The following is an 18,215-nucleotide window of genomic DNA, read 5'->3' as shown; positions in this document are numbered from 1 at the left end:
AAAAATGTGCCGCGGCTCAAAAAAGGTTGAAAATCACTGATGTACAGTGTTCCCTCGATTTTCGCGGATTCGAACTTTGCGAAAAGTCTATACCACGGTTTTTTAAAAATAGTAATTAAAAAATACTTCGTGGTTTTTTCCCCCTATACTACGTTTTTCCCCGCCCGATGATGTCATATGTCATCGCCAAACTTTCATCCACCTTTAATAAATATTTTTTTTAAATAAACTTTAATAAATAAACATGGGGTTTAAAGTGTTAAGGGAAGGCTTGTGATACTGTTCATAGCCAAAAATAATGCATTTACTTCCGCATCTCTACTTCGCGGAAATTCAACTTTCGCGGGCAGTCTTGGAACGCATCCCCCGCGGAAATTGAGGGAACACTGTATCTGTGAGTTCTTCCTTTCCCCCAGATATCACAAACCAATTTCCTAGAAACACTTGCTCAGAGCAAATGCTTCTCACACCTAATTTCTCTGAAGCCTTCTGCCTTATCACAACCAATCTCCTTAATCACCGTCTCGTCCTGTGTTTGCTTCAGGCAATGTAAATCTCCCTCTTTGATCGTATAACGTCCTGTCTGGAGTGATGTAAACTTGTTTATCAGTGAGATGTTTATTGAGCCCTTTTGTTTCCCTGTTGTAATTTACCAGGAATACAGACTAGGCAAGTTAGTACCGTCCTATCCTGGCTTATAATAGAGTCAGGGTAAGCAGAGCATTTTTATGCTAGAGGTCCAGATATATATAATACGATATAATCCTATTCTAACATTTTAATGCTATACTGCAACATGCGCCATACTAGAAAAAACAAGATAGAGCTCATGGGCAGATTTATGAGACGCGAAGCATGCCATTTTTTTCTCAAATTCAAAAGTGCGTTTTAGAAAGGTCGATGTGTAATTTAGGTTAAAAGCGTAGCTTCTGAAAGTCAGAATTGCAAGTTACGTAAGCAGACATCTAAGCTCATGGGACCAAATGCCTTCTCCCAACCATTTGCAGATTTGCTCAGTTAGGAAGCATTAAACCCCAGATGAAAGAGGTACAGAAGAGCAAGACTTTGCAATTTTATCTATTGCTCATCAGAAGGGGATGACCGGTTAGGTCCCACAGAGTTGGCCTTCTCTGGGTCCCGTCGACTAAGCAATGTCGTTTGGTGGGACCCAGGAGAAGAGCCTTCTCTGTGGCGGCCCCAACCCTCTGGAACCAGCTCCCCCCAGATATCAGAGTTGCCCCCACCCTCCTTGCCTTTTGCAAGCTCCTTAAAACCCACCTCTGTCATCAGGCATGGGGGAATTGAAATTTCCCTTCCCCCTAGGCTTATAGAATTTATACATGGTATGCTTGTATGTATGAGTGGTTCTTTAAATTGGGGTTTTTAAGATTGTTTTAATATTAGATTTGTTTACATTGTCTTTTTATATTGTTAGCCGCCCCGAGTCTTTGGAGAGGGGCGGCATACAAATCTAATAAATACAAATACAAATACAAAGTGGATGAGCAATAGATAAAATGAAATGAGATGGCAAGCCATTTGGAATTTTCATTCATTCATTTTCAAATGGGGCATAGAATAATTAGTAAATATGCATTTAGTACAACAAGACAAGAATGTTAAAATTGCCAGGAAGTCTAAGAAATAAAGACAGAGTTGGGAAGTAGATATTTTGATGAGTTCCAAACACCTACTTGTTGACAAGCTGGGCACATATTATTATTATTATTATTATTATTATTATTATTATTATTATTATTATTATTATTATTATTATTATTATTATTATTATTAGTATTATTAGTATTATTAGTATTATTAGTATTATTAGTATTATTATGTCAGTACAACATAGCAAACGAGATCACTATGCTGGATTTCGTATTTTATCACCAGTCGGGCGCTTCCCAAGCACTTAGGACTGCGTGATGTAGCGGCGAATTATGTTTGCCGATCCCAGTAAAGCGGCCTTTTGTAATTGACAGATGGAGATTTTGTCAATTCCAATGGTTTTCAAATGTCCGCTGAGATCCTTTGGTACTGCACCCAGCGTGCCAAGTACCACTGGGATCACTTTCACTGGCTTATGCCAGAGTCGTTGCAGCTCGATTTTTAGATCTTCGTATTTCACTAATTTCTCTAGCTGCTTCTCCTCAATTCTGCTGTCTCCCGGGATTGCGATGTCAATGATCCATACTTTCTTTTTCTCCACGATCACAACGTCTGGTGTGTTATGCTTCAGAATTTGGTCAGTCGGAAGTCAGAAGTCCCACAGTAGTTTTGCGTGCTCATTTTCGACCACTTTTTCGGGCTTATGATCCCACCAGTTCTTTGCCACTGGGAAATGGTAGTTCCGGCACAAGTTCCAGTGGATCATCTGTGCCACAGCATCGTGTCTATGCTTGTAGTCAGTCTGTGCGATCTTTTTGCAGCAGCTGAGTATGTGATCGATTGTTTCATCTGTTTCTTTACAGAATCTGCACTTTGGATCGTCTGTTGATTTCTCAATTCTGGCTTTGACAGCATTTGTTCTAATGGCCTGTTCTTGTGCCGCCAGTATTAGTCCTTCTGTCTCCTTTTTGAGTGTTCCACTTGTAAGCCATGACCAGGTCTTTTCTTTATCCACTTTGCCTTCAATCTTCTCCAAGAACTGGCCATGCATTATTATTATTATTATTATTATTATTATTATTATTATTATTATTATTTAGATTTGTATGCCGCCCCTCTCCACAGGATTGAGGCATGTTGTTCTTTCACTGTCCTGAGAAATTCTAATACCCAAGGCTGCATAGAATAATTTTATTGTGTTCTAGGAAAGATTGATGCTAGCCTACACAAAGCAACTGGGTTGCTAAACTATACAAATCAATAGAGGCTGGGTGGCAGAGTAACACAAAACCTCCACGTGAAAACCCAAGCCAGTGTTTCGCCTTTGCTGTATCTTCATTGCTGTTCTATTAAAGTTTGTTGCAGAACTAAAAAAAACCAGAAGTACAAACAGATAACTGATTCAGCTGGATTCTTTTTACATTTTTTAAAATATGTGCTATTTTGTGGAAGTGATGTGCCGGTGCCTGGAGGCTGTTGGGGACTGGATGGGTGTCAACAAACTCAAACTCAACCCAGACAAGACGGAGTGGCTGTGGGTATTACCTCCCAAGAACAATTCCATCTGTCCGTCCATTACCCTGGGGGGGGAACTATTGACCCCCTCGGAGAGGGTCCGCAACTTGGGCGTCCTCCTCGATCCACAGTTCACATTAGAGAAACATCTTTCAGCTGTGGCGAGGGGGGCGTTTGCCCAGGTTCGCCTGGTGCACCAGTTGCGGCCCTATTTGGACAGGGAGTCATTGCTCACAGTCACTCATGCCCTTATCACCTCGAGGTCCAATTACTGCAATGCTCTCTACATGGGGCTACCTTTGAAAAGTGTTCGGAAACTCCAGATCGTGCAGAACGCAGCCGCGAGAGCCATCGTGGGGCTTCCCAGATTCGCCCATGTTTCCTTAACACTCCGTGGCTTGCATTGGCTGCCGATCAGTTTCCGGTCACAATTCAAAGTGTTGGTCATGACCTTTAAAGCCATACATGGCATTGGACCAGAATACCTCCGGAACCGCCTGCTACCGCACGAATCCCAGCGGCCGATAAGGTCCCACAGAGTTGGCCTTCTCCGGGTCTCGTCGACTAAACAATGTCGTCTGGCGGGCCCCAGGGGAAGAGCCTTCTCTGTGGCAGCCCCGGCCCTCTGGAATCAACTCCCCCCGGAGATTAGAATTGCTCCCACCCTCCTTGTCTTCCGTAAACTACTTAAGACCCACCTATACCGCCAGGCATGGGGGATTTGAGACACCTCTCCCCCAGGCTTATTATAATTTATGTTTGGTATGTATGTGCTGTTTGGTTTTTAATTATGATAGGGTTTTTAGGGGTTTTTTTAATATTAGATTTGTGCCTGTATAATACTGTTTTTATTGTGTTGTGAGCCGCCCCGAGTCTTCGGAGAGGAGCGGCATACAAATCTAATAAATTATTATTATTATTATTATTATTATTATTATTATTATTATTATTCTCTCTTTTTAAAATTTTTATTCACAAATAGAAAAACAATACAATTCAAAAAGAGCAATAAACGATTACAAGCATATAATTAGAAGAAAGAAAAAGGAGGAGGGCGTAAAATAAGGGAGAAACAGGGCAAAGAAAAAGAAAGAGAAACGAGAGAGAGAGGGACAGAGAGACAGAAAGAGAAAAAAATAGGAAAAGATTAAGAAAATAAAGAAAGGAAACATAGTAACATAGAAGATTGACGGCAGAAAAAGACCTCATGGTCCATGTAGTCTGCCCTTATACTATTTGCTGTATTTTATCTTAGGATGGATATATGTTTATCCCAGGCATGTTTAAATTCAGTTACTGTGGATTTATCTACCATGTCTGCTGGAAGTTTGTTCCAAGGATCTACTACTCTTTCAGTAAAATAATATTTTCTCATGTTGCTTTTGATCTTTCCCCCAACTAACTTCAGATTGTGTCCCCTTGTTCTTGTGTTCACTTTCCTATTAAAAACACTTCCCTCCTGGACCTTATTTAACCCTTTAATATATTTAAATGTTTCGATCATGTCCCCCCTTTTCCTTCTGTCCTCCATGATTACATTCAGCTATTCATTAACTTCTTTATAAATGTAGTAACAGATGAATTTACAATACCATTAGCTACGTTCTTCTTCAATGTAGTTGCAAGTAAACACAAGCAGGAGAGTCAGCAGAGCAGACAAGCACAGAGTGTACAGAAGAGAGTGTGCCGAGCCATGCCCAGCCTTAAGCTTAAATTTCCAGTTTTGATTCTCTGCACAGATTCAGAAGTGTTTACCTCTCATTGGCTGACTTAGCTGCAATGCCTATTCATTGGTTGGCCTTGTTACCATTGGCTCTCCCAGTTCATGAATATCTTAACATTTTCTCTTCCAGGGGAGGCTGGCCCTGGCAAGTCTCCTTGCGCTTGAAGGGGATACACAAAGATGCTCGTTTGCTGTGTGGTGCAACACTTATCAGCAGTTGTTGGGTGCTGACAGCAGCACATTGCTTCAAAAGGTAAGGTAGATCCAGCACTCACACATTGTTCGTCAGAAAAAAATTACATCGTGTTTTGTGAACATGTCATGACAAACTTCTTCAGGTCTGCCTAAACTCAACTTGAGGATAAATGGATAACAATTCCTTTTATTATTATTAATAAAGGTTTGTTTTATTTACACAAACAAAATTAAAACATTAGACACTTTCTGACCATCCTGTTGGGTCATTTCTTTGGATAATATTTACATAATGATAAATACCATAACTACAGTGGTACCTCTACCTAAGAACGCCTCTACCTATAAACTTTTCTAGATAAAAACTGGGTGTTAAAGATTTTTTTGCCTCGTGTCAAGAACCATTTTCCACTTACAAACCTGATCCTCTGAAACTGTAACCGGAAAAGGCAGGGAGAAGCCTCCGTGGGGCGTCTCTAGGTACCTCCTAGAAGGAAACAGGGCCAGAAAAGGCGGGGAAAAGCCTTTGTGGAGCCTCTCTAGGAACCTCCTGGGAGGAAACAGGGCCAGAAAAGGTGGAGAGAAGCCTCCATGGGGCCTCTCTAGGAAACTCCTGGGAGGAAACAGGGCCTCCACCCTCCCTGTGGTTTCCCCAATTGCACACATTATTTGTTTTTACATTGATTCCTATGGGAAAAATTGCTTCTTCTTACAAACTTTTCTACTTAAGAACCTGGTCACGGAACGAATTAAGTTCGTAAGTAAAGGTACCACTGTAAATTCTTGAAGGTCATCTCATACTATATCCTTCTTTTTTATGTGTCGTTTATAACTGATGCCAGTGAACTTTTTGTGTCAATATTTAATACCTTTTTTTAGAAGAAGCATTATATTTGCGCACTGTGTTACACATTGGTAGTGACCCAATTAATGAAGCATATGACAATCATTAAGTGTTGTACCACATGATTCTTGACAAATGTATCTTTTTCTTTTATGTACGCTGAGAGCATATGCACCAAGACAAATTCCTTGTGTGTCCAATCACACATGACCAATAAAATTCTATTCTATTCTATTCTATTCTATTCTTCTATTCGTATTGATGGAGAATGGATTAACCCTCTCTAAGCAGTTATACAGAGTCAGCCTCTTGCCCCAAACAACTTGTGTCCCCATTTTACCCACCTTGCAAGGACAGAAGTAGGCGGGAGTTGCTTACCGCCACTCTGGAACGCTGCACGTGTACCTCCGTGTCACCAGCACGTACGTGCGTGCTCCCCAGCGAGATTTTGCTTCTGCGCAGGAAACAAAATCTTGCGAGAGGATGCACACATACATACATGAGATTTTGGCGATTTCTTTTGCTTCATCAGCTAGCCATACCCTCTCTGAGATTTGACAGAAAAAAAACATATAACACTTCCCTGGAACATAGCTGAAAGGATGAGATCCTGTGGCCTAGAGGTTAATTCTCTGCCTTAGGCTCCAGGATCAAATCCCAGTGAGGGTAGGGCTAGCTGATGAGGCCAGAACAAGGTCGAAATAGATCTATACTAGTCTCCCTTCATTTTCAAATTGAGCAAAAATATGTTTTACACACAATGTTATTTTTTTTAAAAGACAGCACTGCTTACCTTACTCATTGCCAACATGAACTGAAGGCCAGCTACTTTCGCAAGAGACAATTATGCTGCCATCAGCTGGGTATGCTAGTGTGCCAATATTGGCTGGGTACCCGCATCATGCTAAGTCATAATAGAGCATGTTCATAACAGAGCCTGCTATGGTTATTAGCACACCAGCTGCTCAAGGACTTAAGGTTGAGTTTATGTATGAGTGTCTTAGTCTACGGAGAGGGGCGGCATACAAATCTAATTAAAATAATAATAATAATAATAATAATAATAATAATAATAATAATAATAATAATAACAACAACAACATCCGACTTCAGACTGACTGAATCCTGAAGCATAACACACCAGACATCCTGATCGTGGAGAAAAAGAAAGCATGGATCATCGACATCGCAATCCCAGGAGACAGCAGAATTGAGGAGAAGCAGCTAGAGAAATTAGTGAAATACGAAGATCTAAAAGTCGAGCTGCAACGACTCTGGCATAAGCCAGTGAAAGTGGTCCCAGTGGTACTTGGCACGCTGGGTGCAGTGCCAAAGGATCTCAGCGGACATTTGAAAACCATCGGAATTGACAAAATCTCCATCTGTCAATTGCAAAAGGCCGCTTTACTGGGATCCGCACACATAATTCGCCGCTACATCACGCAGTCCTAGGTGCTTGGGAAGCGCCCGACTGGTGATGAAATACGAAATCCAGCATAGTGATCTTGTTTGCTGTCTTGTACTGACATAATAATAATAATAATAGTTATATTTTTGAAGAAGGGATTTACTTCACCTAAATATCTGCCTAAAAAGAGTAATGTAATATAGGATTATATTTCATGTGCATAGGATGGCAGAGGAGATGTTTTTAATTGACTCAACGCTCCTTAAGAAAAATCCTTTCTAGAGAATAGAATAGAATTCTTTATTGGTCGTGTGATAGAATAGAATAGAATTCTTTATTGGTGAAGTGTGATTGGACACACAAGGAATTTGTCTTTGGTGCATATGCTCTCAGCGTACATAAAAGAAAATATAGATTTGTCAAGAATCATGTGGTACAACACTTAATGATAAGTCATAGGGGTCAAATAAGCAATGAAGAAACGATCAATATTAATAAAATCTTAAGGATACAAGCAACAAGTTACAGTCATACAGTGCTAAGTGGGAGGAAAAGGGTGATAGGAATGATGAGAAAAAACTAGTAGAAATAGAGGTGCAGATTTAGTAAAAAGTTTGACAGTGTTGAGGGAATTATTTGTTTAGCAGAGTGATGGCGTTCGGGAAAAAACTGTTCTTGTGTCTAGTTGTCTTGGTGTTGTTCTGTCTGGGTGCCCCCAGACTTCAACACCAACTGGAAAAAGCAGCCAGACACGCTGGTAAAAGCAAAAGCACTTTATAGTGTGAAAAATAAACACAGAGAAAAACCTGTTCTTCCCAACAGGCAGGCTATGAGACTTCACAGCAGAGTCCTGATGGCCAGACAATACAGCAGACTTCTTGCTGGCACACCCACCACTGTAGAGAATAAGACCCACACCTTTTCCCCCCAAGGTTTCAGTATTCAAAGTCACAAACCAGAATTCCAAGACGCCAAAGATCACAGCCAGGTCCCAGGACTCCCAAAGATAATACTCCACAAGCCAGGAAGGGTGGGTCTGCCTTTTCAGCCTTTCCAGAGAGCACCACACCCAAACCCAGCTGTTGCCTCTTTAGTGCTGAAAGTACCTGGCTAATTGTCCCCTTCGTTGTGTTGCTCTTCTCTGCCGGAGATCGATTATTGCTTGTGCATTTTCATCTAAGGAATCCAGGCTGCTTGCTGGGGAGAGCTCCCTCTCGGGGGACTCTGGCTGTCCTCCCTCTCCCTCAGCCTGAGATTCCTCCTCCCCGTCTGCCTGAACCTCCTGTTCCTCATCCTCCCCCTCTGAGCAGGAAGCCGGCAGAGGATCAGCCGTTCCCTGAGGGGCCTCAGACGGAATCACAACAGGTGTGCAGTGCTCTGTAGTGACATTTTGAGGGTAGGAGTTGAAACAATTTGTGTCCAGGATGCGAAGGGTCAGTAAATATTTTCCCCGCCCTCTTTTTGACTCGTGCAGTATACAGGTCCTCAACGGAAGGCAGGTTGGCAGCAATTGCTTTTTTCTGCCGTTCCGATTAAACATGAAAGAAAGAAAAGTGAAACATCTTCATTGAGAACTAACTGGCTTGTGACTCTTTTGCGGGCAGATTTGGGGTAGATGTTCGCCGCTACCTTCTCCGGGTGGGTGATCACCATACCAGTGTGAGAGATGAGTCGGAGAGAGAGTTGCCGGTGGAGAAGATCCTGCTTCATAGAAATTATCGGCCGAGCAGTAATGATAACGACATTGCCCTGGTTAGGATGTGGGGCAGAGAGGACAACTGTCTCTCCTTCAGCCACCATGTCTTTCCAGTCTGCCTCCCTGCTGGGAAGCAGAAAGCTGCAGTGGACCGAAAGTCTTGCGTCATATCAGGCTGGGGAGATACAGGTGAGTGATGGGCCACCTCCTAACGTCTACATGGGACATCAAAGAATAAATGGAGAAGTTAGTCTTGTCTGTCTGTCTGTCTGTCTGTCTGTCTGTCTGTCTGTCTGTCTGCCTGCCTGCCTGCCTGCCTGCCTGCCTGCCTATCTATCTTTCTATCATCTATCTATCTATCTATCTATCTATCTATCTATCTATCTATCTATCTATCTATCATCTATCTATCTATCTATCTATCATCTATCTATCTATCTATCTATCTATCATCTATCTATCATCTATCTATCTTTCTATCTATCTATCATCTATCTATCTATCTATCTATCATATATCTATCTATCTATCTATCTATCTATCATCTATCTATCTATCATCTATCTATCTATCTATCTATCATATATCTATCTATCATCTATCTATCTATCTATCTATCTATCTATCTATCTATCATCTATCTATCTATCTATCTATCTATCCATCCATCCATCCATCCATCCATCCATCCATCCATCCATCCATCCATCCATCCATCCATCCATCTATCTATCTATCTATCTATCTATCTATTTATTTATTAGATTTGTATGCCGCCCCTCTCCGTAGACTCGGGGCGGCTCACAGCAATAATAAAGACAATGTAAAAACAAATCTAATAATTTAAAAAACACTAAAAAACCCATTATTAAAAGCAAACATACACACAAACATACCATATATAAACTGTTTAGGCCTGGGGGAGATGTCTCAGTTCCCCCATGCCTGATGGCAGAGGTGGGTTTTAAGAAGTTTACAAAAGGCAAGGAGGGTGGGGCAGTTCTAATTTCTGGGGGGGGGGAGCTGGTTCCAGAGGGTCGGGGTCGCCACAGAGAAGGCTCTTCCCCTGGGTCCCGCCAAATGACATTGTTTACTCGACGGGACCTGGAGAAGGCCAACTCTGTGAGACCTAACCGGTCGCTGGGATTCGTGCGGCAGAAGGCGGTCCTGGAGATATTCTGGTCCGATGCCATGAAGGGCTTTATAGGTCATAACCAACACTTTGAATTGTGACCGGAATTTTTTTTAATTTTTTTAATTTATTTATTTGTTAACACATATACAGTGGTACCTCTACCTAAGAACGCCTCTACTTACAAACTTTTCTAGGTAAAAACCGGGTGTTCAAGATTTTTTTTGCCTCTTCTCAAGAACCATTTCCCACTTACAAACCCGAGCCTCCAAAAGTGTAACTGGAAAAGGCAAGGAGAAGCCTCCGTGGGGCCTCTCTAGGAATCTCCTGACAGGAAACAGGGCCGGAAAGGGTGGGGAGAAGCCTCCGTGGGGCCTCACTAGGAATCTCCTGGGAGGAAACAGGGCCTGAAAAAGTGGAGAGAAGCCTCTGTGGGGCCTCTCTAGGAATCTCCTGGGAGGAAACAGGGCTGGAAAAGGTGGGAAGAAACCTCCAAGGGGCCTCTCTAGGAATCTCCTGGGAGGAAACAGGGCCGGATAGGGCAGGGAGAAGCCTCTGTGGGGCCTCACTAGGAATCTCCTGGAAGGAAACAGGGCCGGAAAAAGCGGGGAGAAGCCTCTGTGTGGCCTCTCTAGGAATCTCCTGGGAGGAAACAGGGCCGGAAAAGGTGGAAGAAACCTCCAAGGGGCCTCTCTAGGAATCTCCTGGGAGGAAACAGGGCCAGAAAAGGTGGGAAGAAACCTCCAAGGGGCCTCTCTAGGAATCTCCTGGGAGGAAACAGGGCCTCCACCCTCCCCGTGGTTTCCCCAATCGCATGCTTTATTTGCTTTTACATTGATTCCTATAGGAAAAATTGCTTCTTCTTACAAACTTTTCTACTTAAGAACCTGGTCACTGAACGAATTAAGTTTGTAAGTAGAGGTACCACTGTACAAGATAGACGCTATTGGTATAAACATAAATATAAAGTAAATGCAGATAAATGAGGACAGTAGGACAAGGCACGCTGGGGCGCTTATGCCTGCCCCTTACAGGTATGGGATGAGTAGACAGGAGACAGTCTAAAATCTATTTGCAACTTCCGAAAACCTTTGAGGGCATTTAGCACCCCATACGGAAGGAGAGTTTCAAGTACCTAATAAATAATAAAGGGAAAGCAACAACAATGACTTTTTGTCAAATTAACTCAAAATTAAAATGGAGAGAAATGTAGCCAAGTTAGCTAATGTATGTATAAAACATTTCAAAACTAAAGAAGGTTTCCTTGTTAATAACTGTCGCTGCGTAAGCCTGTGAACCTGCTGAAGGCTTCATTAGTAGAAAGGATGAGTGTGAAATATGAGATGATATATCTTGTAGTTCTGATTTTTATGATAGATGATAGATGAATGAATATATTTTACACCCAATAGTTTCTAAAAAGAATGTAAATAGGAAACCTTGTGAGGGAAATGGATGGTTCAAACAAATAAAAACAAATAAATCCCACAGACAAGACAGAGTGGCTGTGGGTCTTGCCTCCCAAGGACAATTCCATCTGTCCATCCATTATCCTGAGGGGAGAATTATTGACCCCCTGAGAGAGGGTTCGCAACTTGGGTGTCCTCCTCGATCCACAGCTCACATTAGAGAAACATCTTTCAGCTGTGGCGAGGGGGACGTTTGCCCAGGTTCGCCTGGTGCGCCAGTTGCGGCCCTACCTGGACCAGGAGTCACTGCTCACAGTCACTCATGCCCTCATCACCTCGAGGCTCGACTACTGTAATGCTCTCTACATGGGGCGACCTTTGAAAAGTGTTCGGAAACTTCAGATCGTGCAGAATGCAGCTGCGAGAGCAGTCATGGGCTTCCCTAAATATGCCCATGTCACACCAACACAGTCTGCATTGGTTGCCGATCAGTTTCCGGTCACAATTCAAAGTGTTGGTTATGACCTATAAAGCCCTTCATGGCACCAGACCAGATTATCTCAGGAACCGACTTCTGTGACACGAATCCCAGCGACCAGTTAGGTTCCACAGAGTGGATCTTCTCCGGGTCCCATCAACTAAACAATGCTGCTTGGCGGGACCCAGGAGAAGAGCCTTCTCTGTGGCAGCCCCGGCCCTCTGGAACCAACTCCCCCCCGAGATTAGAATTGCCCCCACCCTCCTTGCCTTTCGTAAGCTACTTAAAACCCACCTCTGCCGCTAGGCATGGGGGAATTAAGATTCCTTTTCACCGTAGGCCTTTACAATTTTATGCATGGTATGTTTGTATGTATGTTTGGTTTTTTATATTAAGGGGTTTTTAATTCGTTTTTTAGTATTGGATTATTATTGTACACTGTTTTATGATTGCTGCTAGCCGCCCCGAGTCTTCGGAGAGGGGCAGCATATAAATCCAATAAATAATAATAATAATAATAATAATAATAATAATAATAATAATAATAATAAACAAAAGAGCTACTGTACTCAGAAATTCCCTTACTAGGAAAAGAAACCACAGAGTCAGGTAGTGCATTCCAGGCGCCTTCTCGGTGACAGCCCCTAAAATATTGGAAGATTCCTTTTATGTCATCCCTCTTCATATTTAGGTGCTTTCTGTAACTTTCCCTTAAGCAGTAATTACTAAAGTAAAGGAAAGAGGGAATGGGAACAAAAGAAGGACAATCTATTTGAAGACAGCAAATCCTCCTATGAGTTGCAAGATTATATTTTGTGAATGACTGTGTGAAACAAAAGGAAGGATTTCCCTTGCTTTGTTTTTATTTTTGATCTCTTTGTTTACTCCTCTGTCCTGGAACCGCAAACCACAAGCTGATTGTACTTAAGTGTTATTGTCAACATTAACCACCATAGGGGATGACCAAAGATTAATTTCTATTAGGAAGCTATTTCTTTCTCTCTTCTTTTCATCTTCTCTTTTTTGTTTTGATTTAAGCATTGCTTATAAAGAATCTTATCAGCCCACTTGTAAAGATTAAATACAGTAGTAACTGCTACTTATTAGAGAGGTCATTTTTACACATAGAGATACACATATTGACAGACACGTTTTCCAATTTATTATTATTTTATAAGTATAAGTTATATTGTGTGTGTACGTGTATATGTGCATATATTTATACAATGTAGGCAATGTAATATCCGAGATAAAATATTAATTAAACTAAAATCATAATAAAATCACAGTAAGTACGGAAAATAAGACATGTTATTGTATTAAACATGTAAAAATTCTCAGATTACCACTGAAAGTTAGCACCTGCCCCTCTCCTGGAAAAATGAAATATCCTAGGCATCCTACAGAGTTTTATTTATTTATTTATTTATTTATTTATTTTGTCCAATACACAATGAGGGTTTTAGTGGGTATATATATCTATATATACATAATAAAATACATGATGAAGGTTATAGAGGAGATACTCATAGTAAAATATATCTAAGAAAGAATAGAAAAGAAGATAAAGTAATAGAACGTATCAATGAAAGAATAGAAGAAGAGATATAGGAATAGAAGAAAGGTATAGGAGATATAGGAGAGCAATAGGACAGGGGGCGGAAGGCACTCTAGTGCACTTGTACTCGCCCCTTACTGACCTCTTAGGAATCTGGATAGGTCAACTGTAGATAATCTAAGGGTAAAGTGTTGGGAGTTTGGGGATGACACTAGGGAATCCGGTAATGAGTTCCACGCTTTGACAACTCGGTTACTGAAGTCATATTTTTTACAGTCATGTTTGGAGCGGTTAATATTAAGTTTAAATCTGTTGTGTGCTCTTGTGTTGTTGTGGTTGAAGCTGAAGTAGTCGCCGACAGGCAGAACATTGCAGCTTATGATCTTGTGGGCAATACTTAGATCTTGTTTAAGGCGTCTTAGTTCTAAATTTTGTAGGCCCAGGATTGAAAGTCTAGTCTCATAGGGTATTCTATTTCGAGTGGAGGAGTGAAGGGCTCTTCTGGTGAAGTATCTTTGGACATTTTCAAGGGTGTTAATGTCTGAGATGCGATATGGGTTCCAAACAGATGAGCTGTATTCAAGGATGGGTCTGGCAAAAGTTTTGTAAGCTCTGGTAAGTAGTGTGAGATTGCCAGAGCAGAAGCTACGTAGGATTAGGTTTACAACTCTTGAAGCCTTCTTGGCTATGTTGTTGCAGTGGGCTTTGGCCTGCAACATTCAACATGCAGTTGCTCCTGCATGGCCCCATGGGAGTCTGGCAGCCAATCATAGTGCGTTTCTTGCACAGGAGCGAAACATCCGGGGCGGGACCCAAAGAAGGGCATAAAACAAAGGAGTCTCAGCATCTCTCTTTTTTTCTTTTTCACCCTACATCTGGAAGCATGTGATGCACTTTTGAGGAGCTCATGCCATGTGCTCCTGTCCACCATTAAACCTTCTTTCCAAGGAACTTCCAGATGTCGTAAATAGTGTCAGCTTATCCGTTGACCCGATTACTCTTCAGCTTTTAAGATCTTTACTATCAATACAGATGAAAGTTTTAAGTTTCTAAACTTGAGTTAGACTTTAAGTTTTGTCGTTTTGAATTTGTTCATCCTTTTATCAATGATTCGTGATGTTATTTTATAGGTTTGTGGGATAATTGTTTGGGTGGAGGATAAAAGGATAATGATGGAGTTGTAAATCAGAATTTATTGTTTAGAAAAGCAGGCATCCAAGATAGCTCACAACCAAATAATAATAATAATAATAATAATATTATTATTATTATTATTATTTATTAGATTTATATGCCGCCCCTCTCCGACAATAATAAAAACAATAATAAAAACAATGTTACAGTGGAACAAATCTAATATTAAAAGGGAAAAAACATATAAAAACCCCATCATTTAAAACCAAACTACACATACATACCAAACATAAAATATAAAAACCTGGGGGAGGTGTCTCAGTTCCCCCATGCCTGGCGATATAGGTGGGTCTTGAGTAATTTATGAAAGACAAGGAGGGTGGGGGCAGTTCTAATCTCCAGGGGGAATTGATTCCAGAGGGCCGGGGCCGCCACAGAGAAGCCTCTTCCCCTGGGGCCTGCCAAACGACATGGTTTAGTCGACGGGACCCGGAGAAGGCCAATTCTGTGGGACCTTATCAGTTGCTGGGATTCGTGCGGTAGCAGGCGGTTCCCGAGGTACTCTGGTCCAATGCCATGTAGGGCTTTAAAGGTCATAACCAACACTTTGAATTGTGACCGGAAACTGATCAACAACCAGTGCAGGCCACGGAGTGTTGTAAAAGCGTGGGCGAATCTGGGAAGCCCCACGATGGCTCTCGCGGCCGCATTCTGCACGATCTGAAGTTTCCGAACACTTTTCAAAGGTAGCCCCATGTAGAGAGAATTGCAGTAATCAAACCTTGGGGTGGTGAGGTGAACAAATGAACTTTGTTTTAAAAAGAAGTATTATGAACAACCCATTAAAAGCCATACCCCATAAAGTTATCACTCTAAACTCACAATGGATTTTTTCGATCTATTCTGTTGTTCCCTTTATTGAATTACATGAATATTAATTATTCTTCCAGGAAGGTCATACTCGAGGATGTTACTCCAGGGAACTGTTCCTCTTCTCCCAAGAAATGTTTGCAAATCTCGTTATGGAAATAAATTTACTAATCGGATGCTCTGCGCTGGAAACCTTTCTGAAGACAATCGGGTAGACAGCTGCCAAGGGGACAGTGGAGGACCATTGGTGTGTCAAAGACCAAATACACAATGGGTAATTCTAGGGATTACTTCCTGGGGATATGGGTGTGGGCAAAAGGAATCCCCTGGTGTTTATACAAAGGTCAGCAAATTTGTGCCTTGGATCAAGAAAGTGACCAAAATAATATGAGAACAATCAACCGAAAGATGGATTAATGGTGCTTTATGAAGTGGGACTTAAAATGCAAAGAGCCATAGCTTTAACCTTTAATTATGCCAGTACAGTGGTACCTCATCTTACGAACGCCTCTTCTAATGAACTTTTCGAGATACGAACCCAGTGTTTAAGATTTTTTTGCCTCTTCTTCCGAACTATTTTCACCTTACGAACCTAAGCCGCTGCTGCTGGGATGAAGGGGTTTCCTTTTTTCCCCCTTTTTTGAAGAAAGAAAAGGGAGGGGTGGCTTGGAGGGCGAAAGAGTTTGCATTTTAAAAAGTAGGAGAACAGCCTGCTTGCAGGCACTGAAAGGGTGTCTTTTGAAGAAAGAAAAGGGAGGAGCGCCCCCCTTGCCTTTCTTCCTTCCCACTCACCCTTTAGCCTAGCCTTGCTTCTTCCATCCACCCCCTTTAGCTGCTCCTCCCTGCCCTCTGTTCGCCTCCCTTCAAAAGTTTGGGATTTTCCTGAAGGATTTGCACGCATTATTTGCTTTTACATTGATTCCTATGGGAAACATTGTTTCATCTTACGAACTTTTCACCTTATGAACCTCCTCCTGGAACCAATTAAGTTCGTATCATGAGGTACCACTGTACTGGATAGCTTTTCCAATATTAGCCATAAATTCTTTAAGATGTATGGACAAAAATGCTGTTGAAACGACTGTAAACTCTGCTATAATTCTATTTCTGAATATATAATATTGCTAGAAGTAAATTTTCCTAAAATCTGTACAAAGCTTGCAAGACAGATTTGTTTTCATATTACCTATGATTGCCTTATGTTGTTTACTAATACTTCTCTTATTTTTATTTATTTTATTTATTTATTTATTCATTTGTCCAATACACAAATACATAGGAAGAAAAATAGACATGTAGTAATATATATAAGGGTAAAGTGAACTTAGAGGAGAGGATATATGAAAGAAAGAAAATATATATGATAAGTGAGAGAAAGGAAAGACAATTGGACAGGGACGAAAGGCACCCCAGTGCACTTATGTACGCCCCTTACTGGCCTCTTAGCAACCTGGAGAGGTCAATCGTGGAGAGTCTAAGGGAGAAGTGTTGGGGGTTTGGGGTTGACACAATTGAGTCCGGTAATGAGTTTCATGCTTCGATAACTCGATTGTTGAAATCATATTTTTTACAGTCAAGTTTGGAGCGGTTCGTATTAAGTTTGAATCTGTTGCGTGCTCTTGTGTTGTTGCTGCTGAAGCTGAAGTAGTCATTGACTGGTAAGACGTTGCAGCATATGATCTTGTGGGCAGTACTCAAATCGTGTTTTAGGCGCCGTAGTTCTAGGCTTTCTAGGCCCAGGATTTTTAGTCTATTTTCGTAGGATATTCTGTTTCGAGTGGAGGAGTGAAGGGCTCTTCTGGTGAAATATATTTGGACATTTTCAAGGGTGTTGATGTCTGAGATGTGGTATGGGTTCCAGACAGATGAGCAGTAGTCTAGGATGGGTCTGGCAAAAGTTTGGTAGACTCTTATGAGTAGTGTGAGATTGCCTGAGCAGAAGCTGCGTAGGATCAGGTTAACAACTCTAGAAGCTTTTTTGGCGATATTGTTGCAGTGGGCTTTAGCACTTAGGTCATTCGATATTAGTAGTCCAAGGTCTTTTACTGAGTGTGGGTTGGCAGTGAAAGAGACTAGCCTAAGTTTCTTTTTCTGACTGCTAAGCCCCTGAGTATTCCTGCCTAACTTGTCTGAATGTTTATAGATACAGATACAGATTAACAGCGTTGGGGCCTTGCAGGACCTTCCAACCCTAACCTTAACCCTAGTCCAACCTCGTTCAAGTAAACCCTAAACAATTTTTGACAGATGACCAGCTAGTACAGTGATGGCGAACCTTTTTTTCCTCGGGTGCCGAAAGAGCGTGGGCCGTGCTATTATTATTATTATTATTATTTATTTATTAGATTTGTATGCCACCCCTCTCCATAGACTCGGGGCGGCTCACAACAATAACAAAGACAATGTAACAAATCTAATAATTTAAAAAACACTAAAAACCCCATTATTAAAAGCAAGCATACACACAAACATACCATGTATAAACTATATAGGCCCGGGGAAGATGTCTCAGTTCCCCCATGCCTGGCGGCAGAGATGGGTCTTGAGATCTTTAAAAAATGCAAGGAGGATGGGGGCAGTTCTGATCTCTGGGGGAGCTGGTTCCAGAGGGTCAGGGCTGCCACAGAGAAGGCTCTTCTCCT

General features: G+C 41.6%; 1 protein-coding gene across 1 annotated transcript in view; it reads left to right on the top strand.

The window, feature by feature from the left end:
• Window positions 1-15,964, top strand: part of LOC139168364 (neurotrypsin-like) — a 57,292-nt gene extending 41,328 nt beyond the window's left edge. Inside the window, exons 14-16 of the mRNA XM_070753939.1 lie at window positions 4,980-5,102; window positions 8,901-9,181; window positions 15,654-15,964. Coding sequence (XP_070610040.1) covers window positions 4,980-5,102; window positions 8,901-9,181; window positions 15,654-15,964 — 715 coding nt within the window. The remainder of the gene's footprint in view (window positions 1-4,979; window positions 5,103-8,900; window positions 9,182-15,653) is intronic.
• Window positions 15,965-18,215: the final 2,251 nt, after the last annotated feature.

Source organism: Erythrolamprus reginae, chromosome 5 (assembly GCF_031021105.1).
Source record: "Erythrolamprus reginae isolate rEryReg1 chromosome 5, rEryReg1.hap1, whole genome shotgun sequence".
Taxonomy (NCBI): Eukaryota; Metazoa; Chordata; class Lepidosauria; order Squamata; family Dipsadidae; genus Erythrolamprus; species Erythrolamprus reginae.
The sequence above is the reverse complement of the archived record's forward strand: the minus strand, read 5'-3'. Positions and strand labels throughout refer to the sequence as shown.